The 17,163-nt window shown below is 42.8% G+C and overlaps 1 protein-coding gene across 1 annotated transcript in view; it reads left to right on the plus strand.

Moving 5' to 3' along the window:
* VAX2 (ventral anterior homeobox 2) overlaps positions 1–17,163 on the plus strand; it is a 64,163-nt gene that overhangs the window by 20,180 nt on the left and 26,820 nt on the right. The window contains exon 2 of the mRNA XM_061582968.1: positions 14,373–14,560. Within this exon, the coding sequence (XP_061438952.1) occupies positions 14,373–14,560 (188 nt within the window). The remainder of the gene's footprint in view (positions 1–14,372; positions 14,561–17,163) is intronic.

Below are 17,163 nucleotides of genomic sequence, written 5' to 3' on the forward strand. Positions count from 1 at the left end.
AGAAAGAAAGCATTTGAAAATGCAAACCTGGAACCAGAAAAAAACTAACCTTTCCAGATTCTCTGCCTCCCACAAACCCAATATTGTCCCTAAATGCAAATCGCAAGGTGACAAACACATACTTTTAATATATAATTAAAATGCTCGTGTGGCATTTAAGGGATAACATTACTCGAAGCCCAAATTTCAGTGCCCAGATAAGAAGATCAGTACTGGGAATACAAAATAGTATGAACACATGTTTTGTTTTAGCACAGGAAAAAGAATTTTTGCTAGAAACTAAAATTAATGACACCGAACTTTTCTTTAAAATATGTGTAAATGTCAAATAGAAACAAGCAACAGACCTAAGTACCACCTTCCTGGAATCCATTGGCACTTACTTCCAAGAAAACAGACGTGCAACTGAGATGAAAGTGTCCATGCCTTGAGGAGTTTCCCCACGCTCGATTCTCACAGCTCTTGGCAAACTCTGGAATACTTGCAGTGAAGTTCTGGTGGTATTTCCAAGTCCACTGATGAGAGTAAATGATTTGGGGGCTGTCCATGCTGCTGTTCACTTACAGAATTTTTGAAGTAGGTAGGATTTCTCCTCATAATGCCTGTCCTCCATAGCTCAGGAAAGCCACCTTTATCCATTTTGTATATCCTCAAAAATCACATTCAATTTTCTATAGCAGAAAACTCTTCTTCCCTTCCTTCCTTCCTCCCTCTGCAAAATTGCCTCAAATGCTTCACTTAGCTTTATATTGCCCTCACTTTGCATTGCCTTCATAGATAAATGGAGACGGAAAGGGAGACACTTTGCAAACACGCAAACTGGCATCACCAAAAACGTTCTGCTTATTAAATCTGGGGTGATTTCATGCAGTAAATTCTTTAAATTTAAAATATCAATGTGGATACCTTGTTTGGTACACATCTAATAATTGCACAAGGCCCCAAGTGGAGTTTGTGTAGGAAGGTAAATGTACCTCCACATCCATTTACATTCACTTACATATGTTGCTTATATCATTTGCTTATGAAAGATTTATTTCAACTGTTTGCCTGGTGCTGTTTCAGTGACTCTAATTCTTGTGTAGTTTAAAACTTCTGATGTAGTGGATGAATCTTCCAAGTTCCAAACAAATGGGCTTAGGGAGTGGCTTATTATCTGGGAGAACAAGCTATGGTGACCTTCTGCACAAGCTCTTATCAAATGAGTGGGAGCTTCGTGAGAACATGACAGTTCCCGCACATCTTCCATTCATTTCAAAAGGGTTTCTGCAGAAAAATAACATAGCATCATTTGGAGATGAATTTATTAATCAAAGAAGTAATAAAAATAGTGTTGAGAGTGTGGGATGAATTGCAAAACCAACCAGAGCAATATTTATTTATTATTTATTTAATTAATTTGTATCCCACCCTTCCTCCCAGAAGGAGCCCAGGGCGGCAAACAAAGCACTAAAACACTTTAAAACATCATAAAAACGGATCTTAAAATACATTAAAACAAAACAATGTTAAAAACATTTAAAAAAAAACCTTAAAAAAGGGTTAAAACATTATTTAAAAAAACATATTAAACAATTCTGACACAGATGCAGACTGGGATAGGTCTCAACTTAAAAGGCTTGTTGAAAGAGGAAAGTATTAGGTTGGATCAAGACTTTGCCATACTTAGAGTAGACCCACTGAAACGTGACTGTGCCTGAAGATTAGCTTCTGAGGCCCTGCTTAGTTGTCTACATACAAAGGCAGTTAGGTTGAGGAGCACACAGAATGGGAACTTTTTGGTGGTCGCCCCTCAGATTTTGCCTCATTTGATTCTGCTGAAAGTTAGGCAGGCTCCTTAAAGCCCTATCTAGTAATAGCTAGTCTGATATGGTCATGTTAGTTCATGCTGATTTTAGTAATATTTGGGACTGTTTTGAAATGTCTGTTTTTAGCTTGTTTTTAAAATTGTATTATGGTTTATATGTGTATATTTTGTAATCCACTTTGGGAAACATTTTGTCTGAAATATAAATGAATAATATAAGTAGGACTTAATGGGCCTATTATATTTATTTGTTTAATTCCATTTATGAATTGCTTCCCATTAAGTATCTCATGGTGATTTCACAAACATCAGCAATAACAATAATTACATAATTTCATATTTAAAACAATTATAAATTAATAACACTTCCATATGTAAAACCAATTTTAAATTATTCATGTGTTAAAAACCATAAAAATGTCATGTATAAAAACTGCTATTAATTGTTTTCATTTGCAAAAACAATTTCAACTCCAATACCGATTCAGACTAGGATGAAGACCTCTACTTAAAAAGTAATGTGTGGATCCAACCCATTATGATTCATTAGTTCTAGCTAATGGCCATCCAAGCAACGTATGATAACCCTGAGAGATAGGTTAAGTTGATAGGCAGTGACTGTCTCAGTCTTACCCCCTAAACATTGTTTGAGTGGAGATATGAAGCCATTTTCAGGACCCACCCCTATACCTTTGACTGTAATTTGTTTTAACTGTTTTTAATACTGAATTTTAGATTGTTGTTACCTGTCCTATCTCCCTAGGCAAAGCCCAACACTGTAAATCCTACTGGCATTAAATCCTACTGGCACTGCAGAATACATTACTACCAATTTATTTATATCTACAGTATATCTGTATCACACACACATTATTTGGAGCACGTTCAAATATTCACACATGACATGAACAGCACAAGAGAAACTGACGGTGCTCTACTTTCTAGTGTCTCCTATGAAAATGACCCTTCCCACAATCAATCAATCAATAATCAATCAATCAATCAATGCATTTATTGTAACAGCATTGTACAATTGCTTTATTTTGAGTATAACAGATCTTCAACTCAGCCTAACACCTTTGCAGTTCAAAATGGGAACAAGTGCTTGCAGCACACAACGTACACATCTCCTGCTTGTCAACTTGTTGATGACAAATTTCTCTGTACCTGAGCACAGAGAAATACTGGCAGAGCCAACCGATCATGTTTGTGAGGAATGAACCCCAAGAGAGTCCGGAAAGCATGCTCATATCGGTGTATTCAACACTGCCTGATCTGCAGCTAGGCCAAAGCTTATATTACTATTTACAATAATAAACTTCAGACAATTATTATATCGGCCAAATTTTAGCCCTGAATCCATTTTCAGAGTGCACTAAAACTGTTTTGGAGATTTACCCAATCTTAAACTTAAGAGATAAAAAGCAGTTCATAAGGTAGGTCCGGAAACAAAAAGGGTTGCATCCAATGCTCCACGAATGGAACTTTCCTTACGTAATGGGACTTCTCCTTACTCTCCCCCCCCCTTGTGCCCTCCCCAAATCTGCTCCAATCTGGAGGATTCCCCTAATGCTCCACACAGACAATTTTGATGGTGCATGGGGGGAGCACAGGGGAGGGAGAGAGAAAAGTTCCATTCAGAAGCGGAAGTCTCTTGCACCAGCAGAACAGGAACTTTGCTACCACCTTACATTATTTTTTTTTAAAAAAACACCATGGAATATTCTTAAAGTGCTGTGTTGGCTGCTCTGTTTCAAAAAAGAATTTTAACTTTCAGTTATCCTTGTCTCAACAAGAAATCCTCCAAAAGGCTCACAGCTGTTCATAATGTTGTGAATCCACCAGGAAAAAAATGGGCATAGGTTGGCCATAGGGGTAATTTCCTTCCAACATAGTTTGGGCAAAATTCCATTCCCCATATATGGCAGGTTTAATCAATAATTTGTCTGTGGTCCTAACAAAAACTGTCCATTTCAAGCCTGGATGTTCCTGGTGACATGTTTCCAAGGAAGAACAATAATGATCTTAGAAACCACATCTGGACCTCTTCAATAGTTGGCCGTTTCCTGATCCAGCCCAGACCCTACAGCAGTCTTCTCCAACCTCATGCCCACAAAATACTTTGGCCTACAGCCCAAATCAGTCCCAGGCAGCACCAGGGTGGAGAAGGCAGAACTACAGTGTCACATAAAGTTGTGAATAGACCAAGGCTTCAAAAAGGCGCCAAGTAGCGTGAGCCAGTTCTCCCACCCCCCTCGCCTTCTATTTTAACATCACACCCTGCAGGTCTGTATAGGAGCTATTACATTTCTCCCCCAGAAAGCCAAATACTGTATTTCTCTTGGTGTAATATTATTTGTCAAAGACATTGGCCCAGGCATTGATTCTAGGAGCACCAATGAAGCAGAGTGCACTGATTGATTGATTGATTGGATTGATCTTATATACAGCATCTTGAGCAATATTTATTTATTTATTTATTTAATTTCAATCCCGCCCTTCCTCCCAGAAGGAGCCCAATATAAAAAATAACAGGATGGCTGACAAACATAAACATAAAAGCACAACATACAGCATCTTCAGTGATGTTACCCAGGATCCCAGGACGTATTTACTTACACAATGTTAAAAACAAATAAAACACACTATAAAACATAACAATAAACAACAACAAAACAATAGCAATACCCCCCCCCAATATAGCCACAGGAAGGGTTTGGCAGCGTAATAAAACATCATCTCAGTCTGTCAAATGCCTGGGTTCGTCTTTAATTGGCACTGAAAAGATGAGGAGCATATTCCACAGATGGAGAGCCACAACTAAAAAGGCCTTCCTTGTCACCACCCTGCAAGCCTCCCTCATAGGAGAGACCTGGAGAAGGGCTTCATAGTAAGATCTAAGGGTCCAGGTAGGTTCATATCAGGAGAGGCGTCCCAGAAGATATTGGTGACCTGAGCCGTAAAGAGCTTTATAGGTCAAAGCCAGGACTTCGAATTGGGCTCGGCAGCGTACAGGACATGCCTCTTTGACCCTCTCAATTTCACAGGTGTCCCTAAAACACATGGTTGCTTGGGACTGCTTGCAAGGGATCTTGGGAAGTACCTCTGAGATCATGTGGTGCTTGCTTGGAATGGAAAATAGCTTGGGGCATCCTGAATGTTGAGTGTAGTCAACACATTGCCGTCCTGCTTGTGGGGTGTCCCAGAGGCTACTTTGGGGGACTGGTTCCTGGAGTAGATAGACATTTGGGTTTAGAAGGGGCTGCAAGGTGTGGAACAACAGAAGCTGGAAGCTAACATGATTGACGTCACTTGCATGCAAGCAAAATAAACTATTCATCTACAACAGTTTCTAACTTTGTTCTCGAATATAAGGAGTACATAGTAGCAGTACAAGTAGTAGTAGTAGAAGAAATATCGCTGACATATTGGCACTCTACAAAAAAACTGAACCTGAAAGGCAGGCCCATGGCAGGCTTTATAATCTTCTAGACCAGTGATCTGTGGCCCTTCAGCAGCCAGCATGACCAATGGTCAGGGATGATGGAAGTGGGGCAAGAGCAACTTTGTTTGGGTTCTTTTGCTTGTGTTCCAGAAGGAAGATAGAGTTAAGGTCCTCCAGCTGGCTAGGCTTACCTACCTTTACCTGTGCTATGCTCTGACTAACTTCCTTCCTTGTAAACTGATATGCTTAGGGAAGCTTATCTGCCCCTCCTCCCGCCCTTTCTTCTTCTCTTCTTCAACTGTCCGGGGAGAGAGGAGACATCTCTGTCTGCTCTCTTTCCTGAGCCATGAGGGCAACTCCCAAACCTGGGCATTGCGCCTCCAACTTAGTTAGTTAGAACGCTGTATGCCTTTCCTATCTACTATGTATTTCTACAAATAAAGTAGCTTTTCTTATTTTATTAAGTCTTAAGTCTCAGTGATCCAAATGCAGGGTAAAAGCCTGCTTCGTAGGTAAATGCACACACACATCTCAAACTGTTGCCGATTTCTGCTCATTTATACACATTTACATAACAAGGGATGATGGGAGCTGGAGTCCAGCAACATCTGGGGGGTGCATGTCCCTGCAATAGGCCCTTACAGCTCTCTACACACAATGATGAGCCTGCCCTCTCCTTAAGATAAATTGTTTGTTGGAATTTGTTCCTAATTTCTCCCTGGTGTGTTTTGTCAGCCTCGCCTTCTATTCGTAGCTGTGTGTGTGTGTGTTTTTAAGTTAGGACTCCTACAGCTGCTTCTTTCGAACTTTATTGACTGCTCTGTTGTGTTATTATTGGTCTTTTATCAAGGGTTAGATGCTTTGGGCATTTTATAGAAAGACTGGATAGATGTCTTCAAGAAACAAAGCAAATATGCTTTCAGTACTCAGAAAGAAAGTCCCTTTGTGTAAACGATTTTGCATGAATAGTGGAATGGCAGGAGGTGGTTTGACAGGCTTTCTTCTGCTATGCCCTTACCTATAATTATCCAAGAGAGAAAGAGTGCAATATTCCTCCTTTATATATATCTATATATTTAAATCCAGCAATAATCTGTTTTGCGTTAGACTGAGGACCTATTAAGAGGGATGGGCACATTTCCAGGAAATATGGTGCCAAAATGTACATGGATTGCAGTGAATAGGGAATGGGACGCTGGTTGTCTTATGATGGATTTTCGTCATTTAATCATTAGTCTGGGAGTTTTTTGGTATTTATTTTATTTATATTTTTCAAGATTTATATACCACAGTGTTTAATAAAAAAAACCCCTCTAAGCAGTTTAGATAAAATAGTACAAAAATTCATAAGGGTATTTAAGGGTTTGTTTGTTTTTTAACCCAAAGGATGCTTTTGAAGGCCATATACGTTTTGGGGTGGTTGTGGTTTATAACTGTCATGGTCCAATGAATCACACCCTTGAAAACTGTTTGGAAATGTCAGCTGGTGCAGAATGCCATCAGCCTCCTCTCCTGCCAATAATGGGTAGTTGGGAACATACACAATCCCCTTTTAAAGTTTACGCTATTCCACAAGCCATATTCCAGGCCCAGCTCAAATGGCTGGTTTTGATCTTTAATGCTCTTTGTCGCCTTGGAACTTCATGCCTCAGACAGAGGGCGCCTACCTGGGGATACAGCAAGCTACCTTATACTGAATCAGACCATAGGGCCATCTAACTCTACACTGGCTGGCAGCAGCTCTCCAGGGTTTTAGGCAGTGATTCTCTCCCAGCGGTGCCTAGAGATCTGCAGTAGACTAAACCTGGGACCTTCTGCATGCACCTGGGAGTCCTAGCAGAACACAAGAGAACAGCTTGCAGGGTCCTGTGGGAAATTCTGTTCTGCATTTTGTGGAGGGCCACAGCTCACTGGCAGAGCATCTGCTTTGCATGCAGAAGGTTCCAGGTTCAACCCCCGGCACTTCCAGGGAGAGGCTGAGACTAAAGGTCTGGCTCTGTAGAAGGCAGCTCATCATGTTCCTATCATAGCCTCTCAATACTAGGCTGGCACCATCTCTGTTATCTTTTTGACACCTACTGAAGACCTTCCTCTTTCAGCAAGCCTTTTAAGATGAGACCTTAACCCAGTCTGCAATTGTGCTGGAATTGCTTTTTAAGATGTTGTTAAACCTTCTTTATTAAAATGTTTTTAATTTTAGATGATGTTTTGAAAGCTTTTTTTTAAGAAACATTTTTAAAGATGTTTTGTTTTAATGTATTTTAAAGTTTGTTTTTATGATGTCTTAAAGTTTTTAATGCTTTTGTTTGCCGCCCTGGGCTCCTGCCAGGAGGAAGGGCGGGATATAAATCAAATAATAAAAGAAATAAATAAATATTCATGCAAATATTTCAGCTGCCCACATCATGTTTTGGGATGTTGCCCTGTTTGTTTTCACAGCAACCCTAAACAGATCACACATTTTAAAAACGGAGCTGGTTTGTTGTTTTTGTTTAAAAACCTTGATCTCATTCTGCAGGAGCTTCACAGCCCTCATGCTTGGATCACAAACATGAAAATAAAAGCAAGGCCAGAAGCAAAAGGTTGCTTTGTATCCTCTCTCCCTAACAGGCCTCCTCCTCTTTCAGGGTTCTGGCTAGCCAGCCAGACCTTAATCATTTGATAGTCTTAAGGGTGGCACAAGACTCTTTGTTGCTGATCAGTTACAAGTGTGACTTAATCACAGGCAAAAGCAGGGCTTGAACTCTGTTCCACTCAGCCGGCTGCCGGTGATTTCAAGCTTCACTGGGATTGGAAGGCTACACTCCAGAGTTTCTGATGGGCAAGTCCAGAGTATAGTTTATCCAAGCTGGGTTTGAAGACCCCAGACTCCCCACACACCAGCTGACTGAGAGTGACTTCAAGCACCACTTGCACCAGCTGAGGACTTCCTGTGCAGTGCGGCTTGAACTCAGACTGTGCTGAAGTGCAAAGGAAAAATGGGCCACTGGGGGAGGGTGAGCTCAGGATCCAACCTGCTAGGCTGAGAAGCTTCCCCGCCCTGCTAGAAGGGGCTCAGGCAGCCCAGTTCACCCTTGCTGCTTTCCCATCTGACTCCTTTTCCTGCATATTGACTTGCAGAGTGTTATTTCAGCCACCAGGTGTCCCTCTGCCTTAAGGAAGAGTGTGAGAAACTAACTCCTTTCCATACCTGCCTGTCTCCCTTTTCCATTATCAAAGCACCTCTCTTGTCACACTTTAATTCACCAGGGATTCTCTTCCTCTCAAATCAGAGTGTTTGAGGCCTAATTCATACCTACAGTGCCTTCCCCATGCATTATTTATTTATTTATTTATTTATATCCCACCCTTCCTCCCAGGAGGAGCACACATTTTTGTGTGATGAGTTCAGGGGTGTAGTGGTCCAGGGGGTCTTAGACCCCTTACTTTTTTGGGAGCAGGGTCCCAGCAGGGTCTCTATGTCTCCAGCATTCTATGAGCCAATCAGCACGAAAGAGGAGTGTGTTGGCCACTGAGATGAGTCTTCTAACATCCTTCTTTGTCCTTTCCTGCTGATTGGAGCCAATCAGAGTGAAAAGAGGCGAGTCAGCCACCGAGAAGACTCTTCTCAGCAACTAACACATTCCCATTTCATGCATATTGGCTCCTAGGGACATCTGTTGTTGTGGGAGAAGTTGCACATGGGAAGAACTGAGGAGTGTGGAGATAATGGAGAGCAAGCAAGTGAGCAAGCGGGTGTGGCTGTGTGTAGGGGGAGCTGAGGACAGTTGTAGCTGCTTACAGGTACTGCAACCTAATGCAGCATTTGTATTGTGGCTTTGGAGTAAGAGAAGTACTCTGCAAGTGAGAGCATTGACCCTCTTGGTGTACTGCAGTTTACGGTTTCATGTGACAGTCGCCTTTTGAAGCTTCTCTGTTTCAGTCTGGCCACCTTGTGTTCAATAAATGCATTCTATATAATATTACAAACCATAAAACCTTTAAAACCTATGTGGGGTACCCTTGAGGTTGGTCTGGAAGCTACAGCTGGTGCAAAATGCAGCTGTGAGACTGCTCACTGGAGCAGGTTATCACAAACATGTCACTCCACTACAGAAAGAATTGCACTGGCTAACTATTAGCTACCGGGCCAAGTTGGAATTGCTTTTTAATATATTTCTAAACCTTCTTTTTAAAAATGTTTTTAAAGCTTTTTAAAAAATATTTTTAAAGATGTTTTGTTTTAATATGTTTTTAATGGTTGTTGGATTTTAATATATTTTAAAGTCTGTATTTATGATGTTTTAAAGTTGACAATGACATTGAACTTGTCAAGGATTGTCAATTCCTCGGCACAGTCATTAACCAAAATGGAGACAGTAGTCAAGAAATCAGAGGAAGGCTAGGACTGGGGAGGGCAGCTGTGAGAGAACTAGAAAAGATCCTCAAATGCAAAGATGTATCACTGAATGCTAAAGTCAGGATCATTCAGACCATGATCTCTATGTATGGATGTGAAAGTTGGACAGTGGAAAAAGCGGATAAAAGAAAAATCAACTCATTTGAAATGTGGTGTTGGAGGAGAGCTTTGTGCAAAAAAGACAAATAATTGGGTGTTAGAACAAATTAAACCACAACTATCATTAGAAGCTAAAATGATGAAACTGAGGTTATCAGTTTGGACACATAATGAGAAGACATGATTCCCTAGAAAAGACAATAATGCTGGGAAAAACAGAAGGGAGTAGAAAAAGAGGAAGACCAAACAAGAGATGGATTGATTCCATAAAGGAAGCCACAGACCTGAACTTACAAGATCTGAACAGGGTGGTTCATGACAGATGCTCTTGGAGGTCACTGATTCATAAGGTCACCGTAAGTCGTAATCGACTTGAAGGCACATAATAACAAAAGTGTTTTTAGTGCTTTCGTTTGTCGCCCTGGGACTGGGAGAAAGGGCAGGATATAAATTAAATAAATAAATAAATTATGCTGCCTACAGGACCAGACAGAATCAGGGAGCGACTCATAGGCTCAGCTATGCCCAAATGACTGTTGAAAAAGACACATTTTTGTTAAATGCTAGAGGGGATGTATTTCCAACAGGAGGGAGTTCTACAGCCAGGGAATTGCAACAGGGAAGGCCCTGTCTCATACCTGCACACCCCAAACCGCAGCTGTGGGTGGGAGCACAAATGCAGGGCCTACCTTGCAGACCTTAAAGCTCCACTTGGCAACACTGCAGTACATTTCATTCACCTCTGGCCTCCCAAACGCATGCTGGAATGAATGTGTTGCTCTCAAGGGTGTGGTAGGACTCTGCTTTTTCTGCTGTTACAACAGCCTAATGTTGCTCCTCATCTATTATTATTATTTATTATTTATTTATTAAATTTATATACCGCCCGACTAGCGATAGCTCTCTGGGCGGTGAACATAAAATAGTATAAAAATACAATGAATAACAAAATAATATTAAAATACAATCAACAATACAATAAACATTATTAAAATTAGATCAATGTAACTTAAAATGCTTCAGAGAATAGGAAGGTTTTGACCTGGCGCCGGAAGGAAAGCAGAGTCGGCGCCAGGCGTACTTCCTCGGGGAGACTGTTCCATAGTTCGGGGGCCACCACCGAGAAGGCCCTAGATCTTGTCATCACCCTCCGGGCCTCCCTGTGAGTTGGAACCCGGAGGAGGGCCTTCGTAGCAGAACGTAGTGCACGGGCCGGTTCATATAGGAAGAGGCGTTCCGCAAGGTATCGTGGTCCCGCACCGTATAAGGCTTTATAGGTTAATACCAACACTTTGAATCTAGCCCGGAAACATATTGGCAACCAGTGCAAGCTGGCCAGAACAGGTGTTATATGCTCGGACCGCTTGGTCCTTGTCAGCAATCTGGCCGCCGCATTTTGCACTAGTTGTAGCTTCCGAACTGTCTTCAAAGGTAGCCCTACGTAAAGCGCATTACAGTAATCCAAACGTGAGGTTACCAGAGCATGTACCACTGATGTAAGGTCCTCTTTACTCAAATAGGGACGTAGCTGGGCTACCAACCGAAGTTGGTAAAACGCATTCCTAACCACCGAGGCTACTTGAGCCTCAAGTGAGAGGGAAGAGTCTAAAAAGACTCCCAGACTACGAACCCGGTCCTTTAGGGGGAGTGTAACCCCGTCCAGGACAGGGTATATATCCACCATCCGATCAGAGAACCCGTCCACCAACAGCATCTCAGTCTTGTCTGGATTGAGCTTCAGTTTGTTAACTCTCATCCAGTCCATTGTCGAGGCCAGGCAACGGTTCAGCAAATCGACAGCCTCACCTGAAGAAGATGAAAAGGAGAAGTAGAGCTGCGTGTCATCAGCATACTGATGACAACGCACTCCAAAACTCCTGATGACTTCTCCCAACGGCTTCATGTAGATATTAAAAAGCAGGGGGGACAAAACTGACCCCTGCGGGACCCCATATTGGAGAGCCCGCGGTGTCGAGCAATGTTCCCCAAGCACTACCTTCTGGAGACGACCCGCCAAGTAGGAGCGGAACCACTGCCAAGCAGTACCTCCAACTCCCAACTCCGCGAGCCTCTCCAGAAGGATACCATGGTCGATGGTATCAAAAGCCGCTGAGAGATCAAGGAGAATCAACAGAGTTACACTCCCTCTGTCTCTTTCCCGACATAGGTCATCGTACAGGGCGACCAAGACTGTCTCAGTGCCAAAACCGGGCCTAAAACCCGATTGAAATGGATCTAGATAATCAGTTTCATCCAATAGCGCCTGGAGCTGGCCAGCAACCACCCGTTCCAAGACCTTGCCCAGGAATGGAACATTCGCCACTGGCCTGTAGCTGTTAAAATTGTCTGGGTCCAAGGAAGGCTTTTTCAGGAGTGGTCTCACCACTGCCTCTTTCAGACAGCCCGGGACCACTCCCTCTCGTAAAGAGGCATTTATCACTTCCTTGGCCCAGCTACCTGTTCCATTCCTGCTAGTTTTTATCAGCCAGGAGGGGCAAGGATCCAGTACCGAAGTGGTTGCATGTACCTGTCCAAGCACCTTGTCCACGTCCTCGAGTTGAACCAACTGAAGCTCATCCAACAAAACAGGACAAGACTGTGCTCCGGACACCTCACTAGGATCTACTGCTATAACTTGAGAGTCTAGGTCCCGGCGGATACATGAGATCTTATTCTGGAAGTGATCGGCAAACTGATTACAGCGGGCCTCCGATGATTCCACCCTGTCCGGAGGATTTGAATGGAGAAGCCCCCGGACAACTCGAAAGAGCTCCGCTGGGCGGCAAAGAGATGATTTAATAGTGGCAGCAAAATGATGTTTTTTAGCTGCCTTCACTGCTCCTACATAGAGCTTAGTCGAAGCACTAACCAGCGCATAATTGTATCCGTCGGGAGTTCGTCTCCATTTCCGCTCAAGCCTCCTCCTATCTTGCTTCATCGCTCTCAGCTCCGGAGTATACCATGGAGCTGTATGAGCTCTACACAGGAGAGGGCGTGCAGGAGCGATCGTGTTTACAGCCCGGGTCATCTCCGTATTCCACAGAGCGACCAGGGCTTCAGCAGGAGCGCCAGTCCTATCAGCGGGAAAATCCCCCAGAGCCCTTTGAAAACCTTCAGGATCCATTAGTCTCCGGGGGCGGACCATTTTAATAAGTCCCCCACCCTTGCAGAGGGAAGAGGTTACTGAAAGTCTAAACTTCAGCAAGCAGTGGTCTGTCCATGACAAAGGGAGTGTTGTAAAACTCCCCACATCCAGATCACTTTCCCCATGCTCAGTAGCAAAAACAAGGTCTAAAGTGTGCCCCGATACATGTGTTGGACCACTAACATATTGAGACAGCCCCATGGCTGTCATGGAAGCCATGAAGTCCTGAGCCGCGCCAGACAAAGTGGTCTCGGCATGAATGTTGAAATCCCCCAGTACTATTAGTCTGGGGGACCTCAACAATATATCCGAGACCACTTCCGCCAGCTCAGTTAGGGAAGCCATTGGGCAGCAAGGTGGGCGGTACACCAAAAGGATTCCCAGCCTGTCCCTCTGGCCCAACACAAGGTGTAAACACTCCAGGCCAGTAACTGAATGAACATGGTGCTTGGTGAGTGAGATGGAACTCTTATAGACGACAGCAACCCCACCTCCCCGACCCTCAGATCTACCATGATGCTGGACCAGGTACCCCGGTGGGCAGAGCTGAGAGAGACCAACTCCTCCCTGCTCACCCACCCAGGTCTCGGTTATACATGCCAGATCGGCTGCCTCATCCACAATCAAATCTAGAATTTGATCTGAGAATTCTTCCAGGAAAATCTGTGACGTGGCAAGGGATCCTGGGCCAGACCTCTCAAGCTGCACCTTGCAGCACTGTGCATGGAAACACAAATGCCTATCTTAACTCTGCTCCCCATTAACCTATAGGAATTTCAGCAATTATGGAATCACTGTAGCCCCCTATATGTTCTCACTGACCATTCCGAAATATAGGAGAGCATTTACTCTTGCTCGATTTAACTTGCTCCCTTTGGCACTGTTGGAGGGCCTTTTCAACAAGATTCCAGTTAGTGAACGGTTATGCCTCTGTGGAGATGGTGCAGTGGGGTCTGTAGAACATGTTCTTCTATCCTGTGAGCTATATAAAGAATAGAGGAGAAGGCTAATTTCACCTTTGGTAACTGCCTTGCGTAAGGGTGATTCCGCCAATCTGGTGTTGACCTGTCTTGGTGATGCGTCATCTTATATCACTGCTAATGTTGCAAAGTTTATCCTTATTTCAATGCAAATTAGGAAAAAATGTTGTCAACCCGCTCTTTAAAGAATTGGGCTCTTGGAACTATGGTAGCTCTGTATCCTAAATATCCAAATCCTCCATCCTGTATGTTTGCCTTTTTATGTCTCTCTTTTTCAATATCTGGTCTGCAACCGTAATAATAAAATTCATTCATTCAAATACCTATCTTGGTCTGGCCCTGGATCGAATCGGCACCAAAGAGGCATGGAGCTTTTGAGCTAAGCCTCAGAAAACTCAGAGCTGATGTGGGCAGCAGAGCACATCACAGGCCTCTCTTTCCCTTGCGCTAGGCAATGGAATCCCCCTCAAGGGTCTTCTCTTTGTGGTTGCCCCTAGATGCCAAAGGAACCATCCGGGAGATTGTCCTTCCCAAAGGTTTGGACCTGGACCGTCCCAAGAGGACCCGGACCTCTTTCACCGCTGAGCAGCTCTACCGGTTAGAGCTGGAGTTTCAACGCTGCCAGTATGTCGTGGGCAGGGAAAGGACAGAGCTAGCCAGGCAACTCAACCTCTCTGAGACACAGGTAAGGGATGGCTGTTTGGGCTGAAGATTGCACCATTCTCCCTCTAGCTCTCATTCTTTCTCTCTCCTCCCTCCCTCCCTCCCCCCCTCCCTCCCTCCCTCACACACACACACACACACACAGCTTTTATGGCACTCCAGGAAGGCCTTCTCCCCTTTTGGGCTTAAGCAGCCAATATTTATTTTATTTATTATTTATTAATCATTTGATTTATATCCCACCCTTCCTCCCAGCAGGAGCCCAGGGCGGCAAACAAAAACGCTAAAAACACATCAAAACATCATAAAAACAGACCTTAAAATACATTAAAACAAAACACCTTTACAAACATTTTTTTAAAAGCTTTAAAAACATCTTTTTAAAAGGGTTAAAAACATATTTTAAAGGCTTAAAAGGCTTGTTGAAAGAGGAAAGTCTTCAAAAGGCGCCGAAAAGATAGCGGTGCCTACCTAATATTTAAGGGGAGGGAATTCCACAGGGTAGGTGCCGCCACACTAAAGGTCCGTTTCCTATATTGTACAGAATGAACCTCCTGATAAGATGGTATCTGCAGGAGGCCCTCACAGGTTCCACTGACTGCATCAGTACCAGTAAGGCTCTCTAACCAGCTATCAGACATTCAGAACCAATTTCCTGGTGTGCTGGTAGCCACAGGGATAGACACAGTCATAATTTCTCCTAATAAATATATTTTTGTATGCAATAGTGATTAGTATGCACATTTCTGCGAGCAATTTCCCCCAGTATAATGCATTTGTACATTATTTTCAGCAATATATGTGCTTTTATGCACACTTTAACCTGGTCTGTACATTTTGTACACATTACCTGGTTCAAGAAGTGCATTGCAAAATTCAGAGAAGTGCAAATTTCGAAGGAGGGCTGTGATTCGGTTTGCGTATTGTTTTGAAAAGTGTGGATTTTGTAGGTCCACCTTTAAATGTGAACTGAATCAGATTCCTACCTCATACCTAATGGCCACGTAGCCTGAACTGGTACAAGTCATGCTCCTACAACGTTGGAACAGCCTGTTTGGGGCTCCTACTGGGAGGAAAGGTGGGATATAAATCTAATAAATAAATAAATATTTTGTCTATAACTTCACAATGAAGACCACTATGTTAAAAATTAATCACAATAATAGTGATTAGTGATTAACGTTACCATGAGAAAGACAGACGATGGAATGACACTCTATATCTTATGCATTCACCCCCCACCCCACAACTGGGGCTATTTCATCCACCACAAACTTCCAGTAATACAGAAAGCGCTTCCATGCAGGCATGCGTATGAAATCTGCATTCAGGCCATGACTTGCACAAGTGTCTGCTTTGCTGCTTCTTAGCTGGTATTATTCTGCAGCTGCTTAAGCTGTATGTAGATGCCCTCCCCTAAATATTAGGCAGGCACCACCTCTGTTATCCTTTTGGCGCCTATTGAAGACCTTCCTCTTTCAACAAGCCTTTTAGGTTGATACCTTATCCCAGTATGCATCTCTGTGTTGGAACTGCTTTTTAACATATTTTTAAACTTTCTTTTAAAAATGTTTTTAAACCTTTAAAAATTTTTTTAAAGATGTTTTGTTTTAATATGTTTTTTATGGTTGTTGTGTTTTAATGTATATTAAAGTGTGTTTTTATGATGTTTTAAGGGGCTTTTAGTGCTTTTGTTTGCTGCCCTGGGCTCCTACTGGGAGGAAGGGCGGGATATAAATCAAATAATAAATAAGTAAATAATAGACGTAGCTAAAGTCATGCAGGTACAAACAAAGATTTATGTGTGGATTTCCATGTGAATTGCTGCGTGGAAAGGTTTTCTATGTAGGAATGGATTGCAAGTTTTGAATGTTCCGATCTTAAGAACAGAAGAATGGGAAAAGAGCCATGTTGCAACATGGAATGAGAAGGCTTATGGGTTGCTAACTGGTTGAAGATCAGGAAAAATAAAGTTAGAGGAGCTACATGTGTGGGTGTTCTGCAAGATACCATTGACACAATAATTGTGCAATACCGCAAGGACCACCCTTCCCCACATGAACCAACCCGGACCCCATGATCAGCATCTGAGGCCTTTCTTTGTGTGCTGAAGGTGGTAACATGAGAACAGGGCCTTCTCAGTGGTGGCCCTCTGCTTATGGAACACTCTCACCAGGGAGGCACGCCTGGCACCATCATTATCTATCTTTAGGCACCAGACAAAAACATTTCTCTTCTCCCAGGCATTCAGCTCTTCCTTTTTGAAGAGTGCTTCAGGTGCTTTTGACATTGTAGCCTCTTTTAGGGGGTGGTTGTTTCATGCATTTTATCCATGCATTGTGTTTTTTAACTTTTTAGTTGTGTCAGTTTTATACTGGTTTTAATCTTTTTAATGTATATCGCTTTGGGTTCACTTTTATGAAGAAAAGCAACTAATAAATATAACAAATAAATAAAATAAATAGATTAGTGGTGGATCTATACTGGACTGCCCACATATCATTCTGCTTTATTATTTGCCAATGTTACCACATTATTGCCATCTAGGGGGGCGCTTTTGCACTGTAGCACAATGAAAGCAGGATTGAAAAGAAAGAAACCACAACATTTGTGGTATAAAAAGTT

This window comes from Rhineura floridana, chromosome 9 (genome assembly GCF_030035675.1).
Source record: "Rhineura floridana isolate rRhiFlo1 chromosome 9, rRhiFlo1.hap2, whole genome shotgun sequence".
NCBI classification, from domain to species: domain Eukaryota; kingdom Metazoa; phylum Chordata; class Lepidosauria; order Squamata; family Rhineuridae; genus Rhineura; species Rhineura floridana.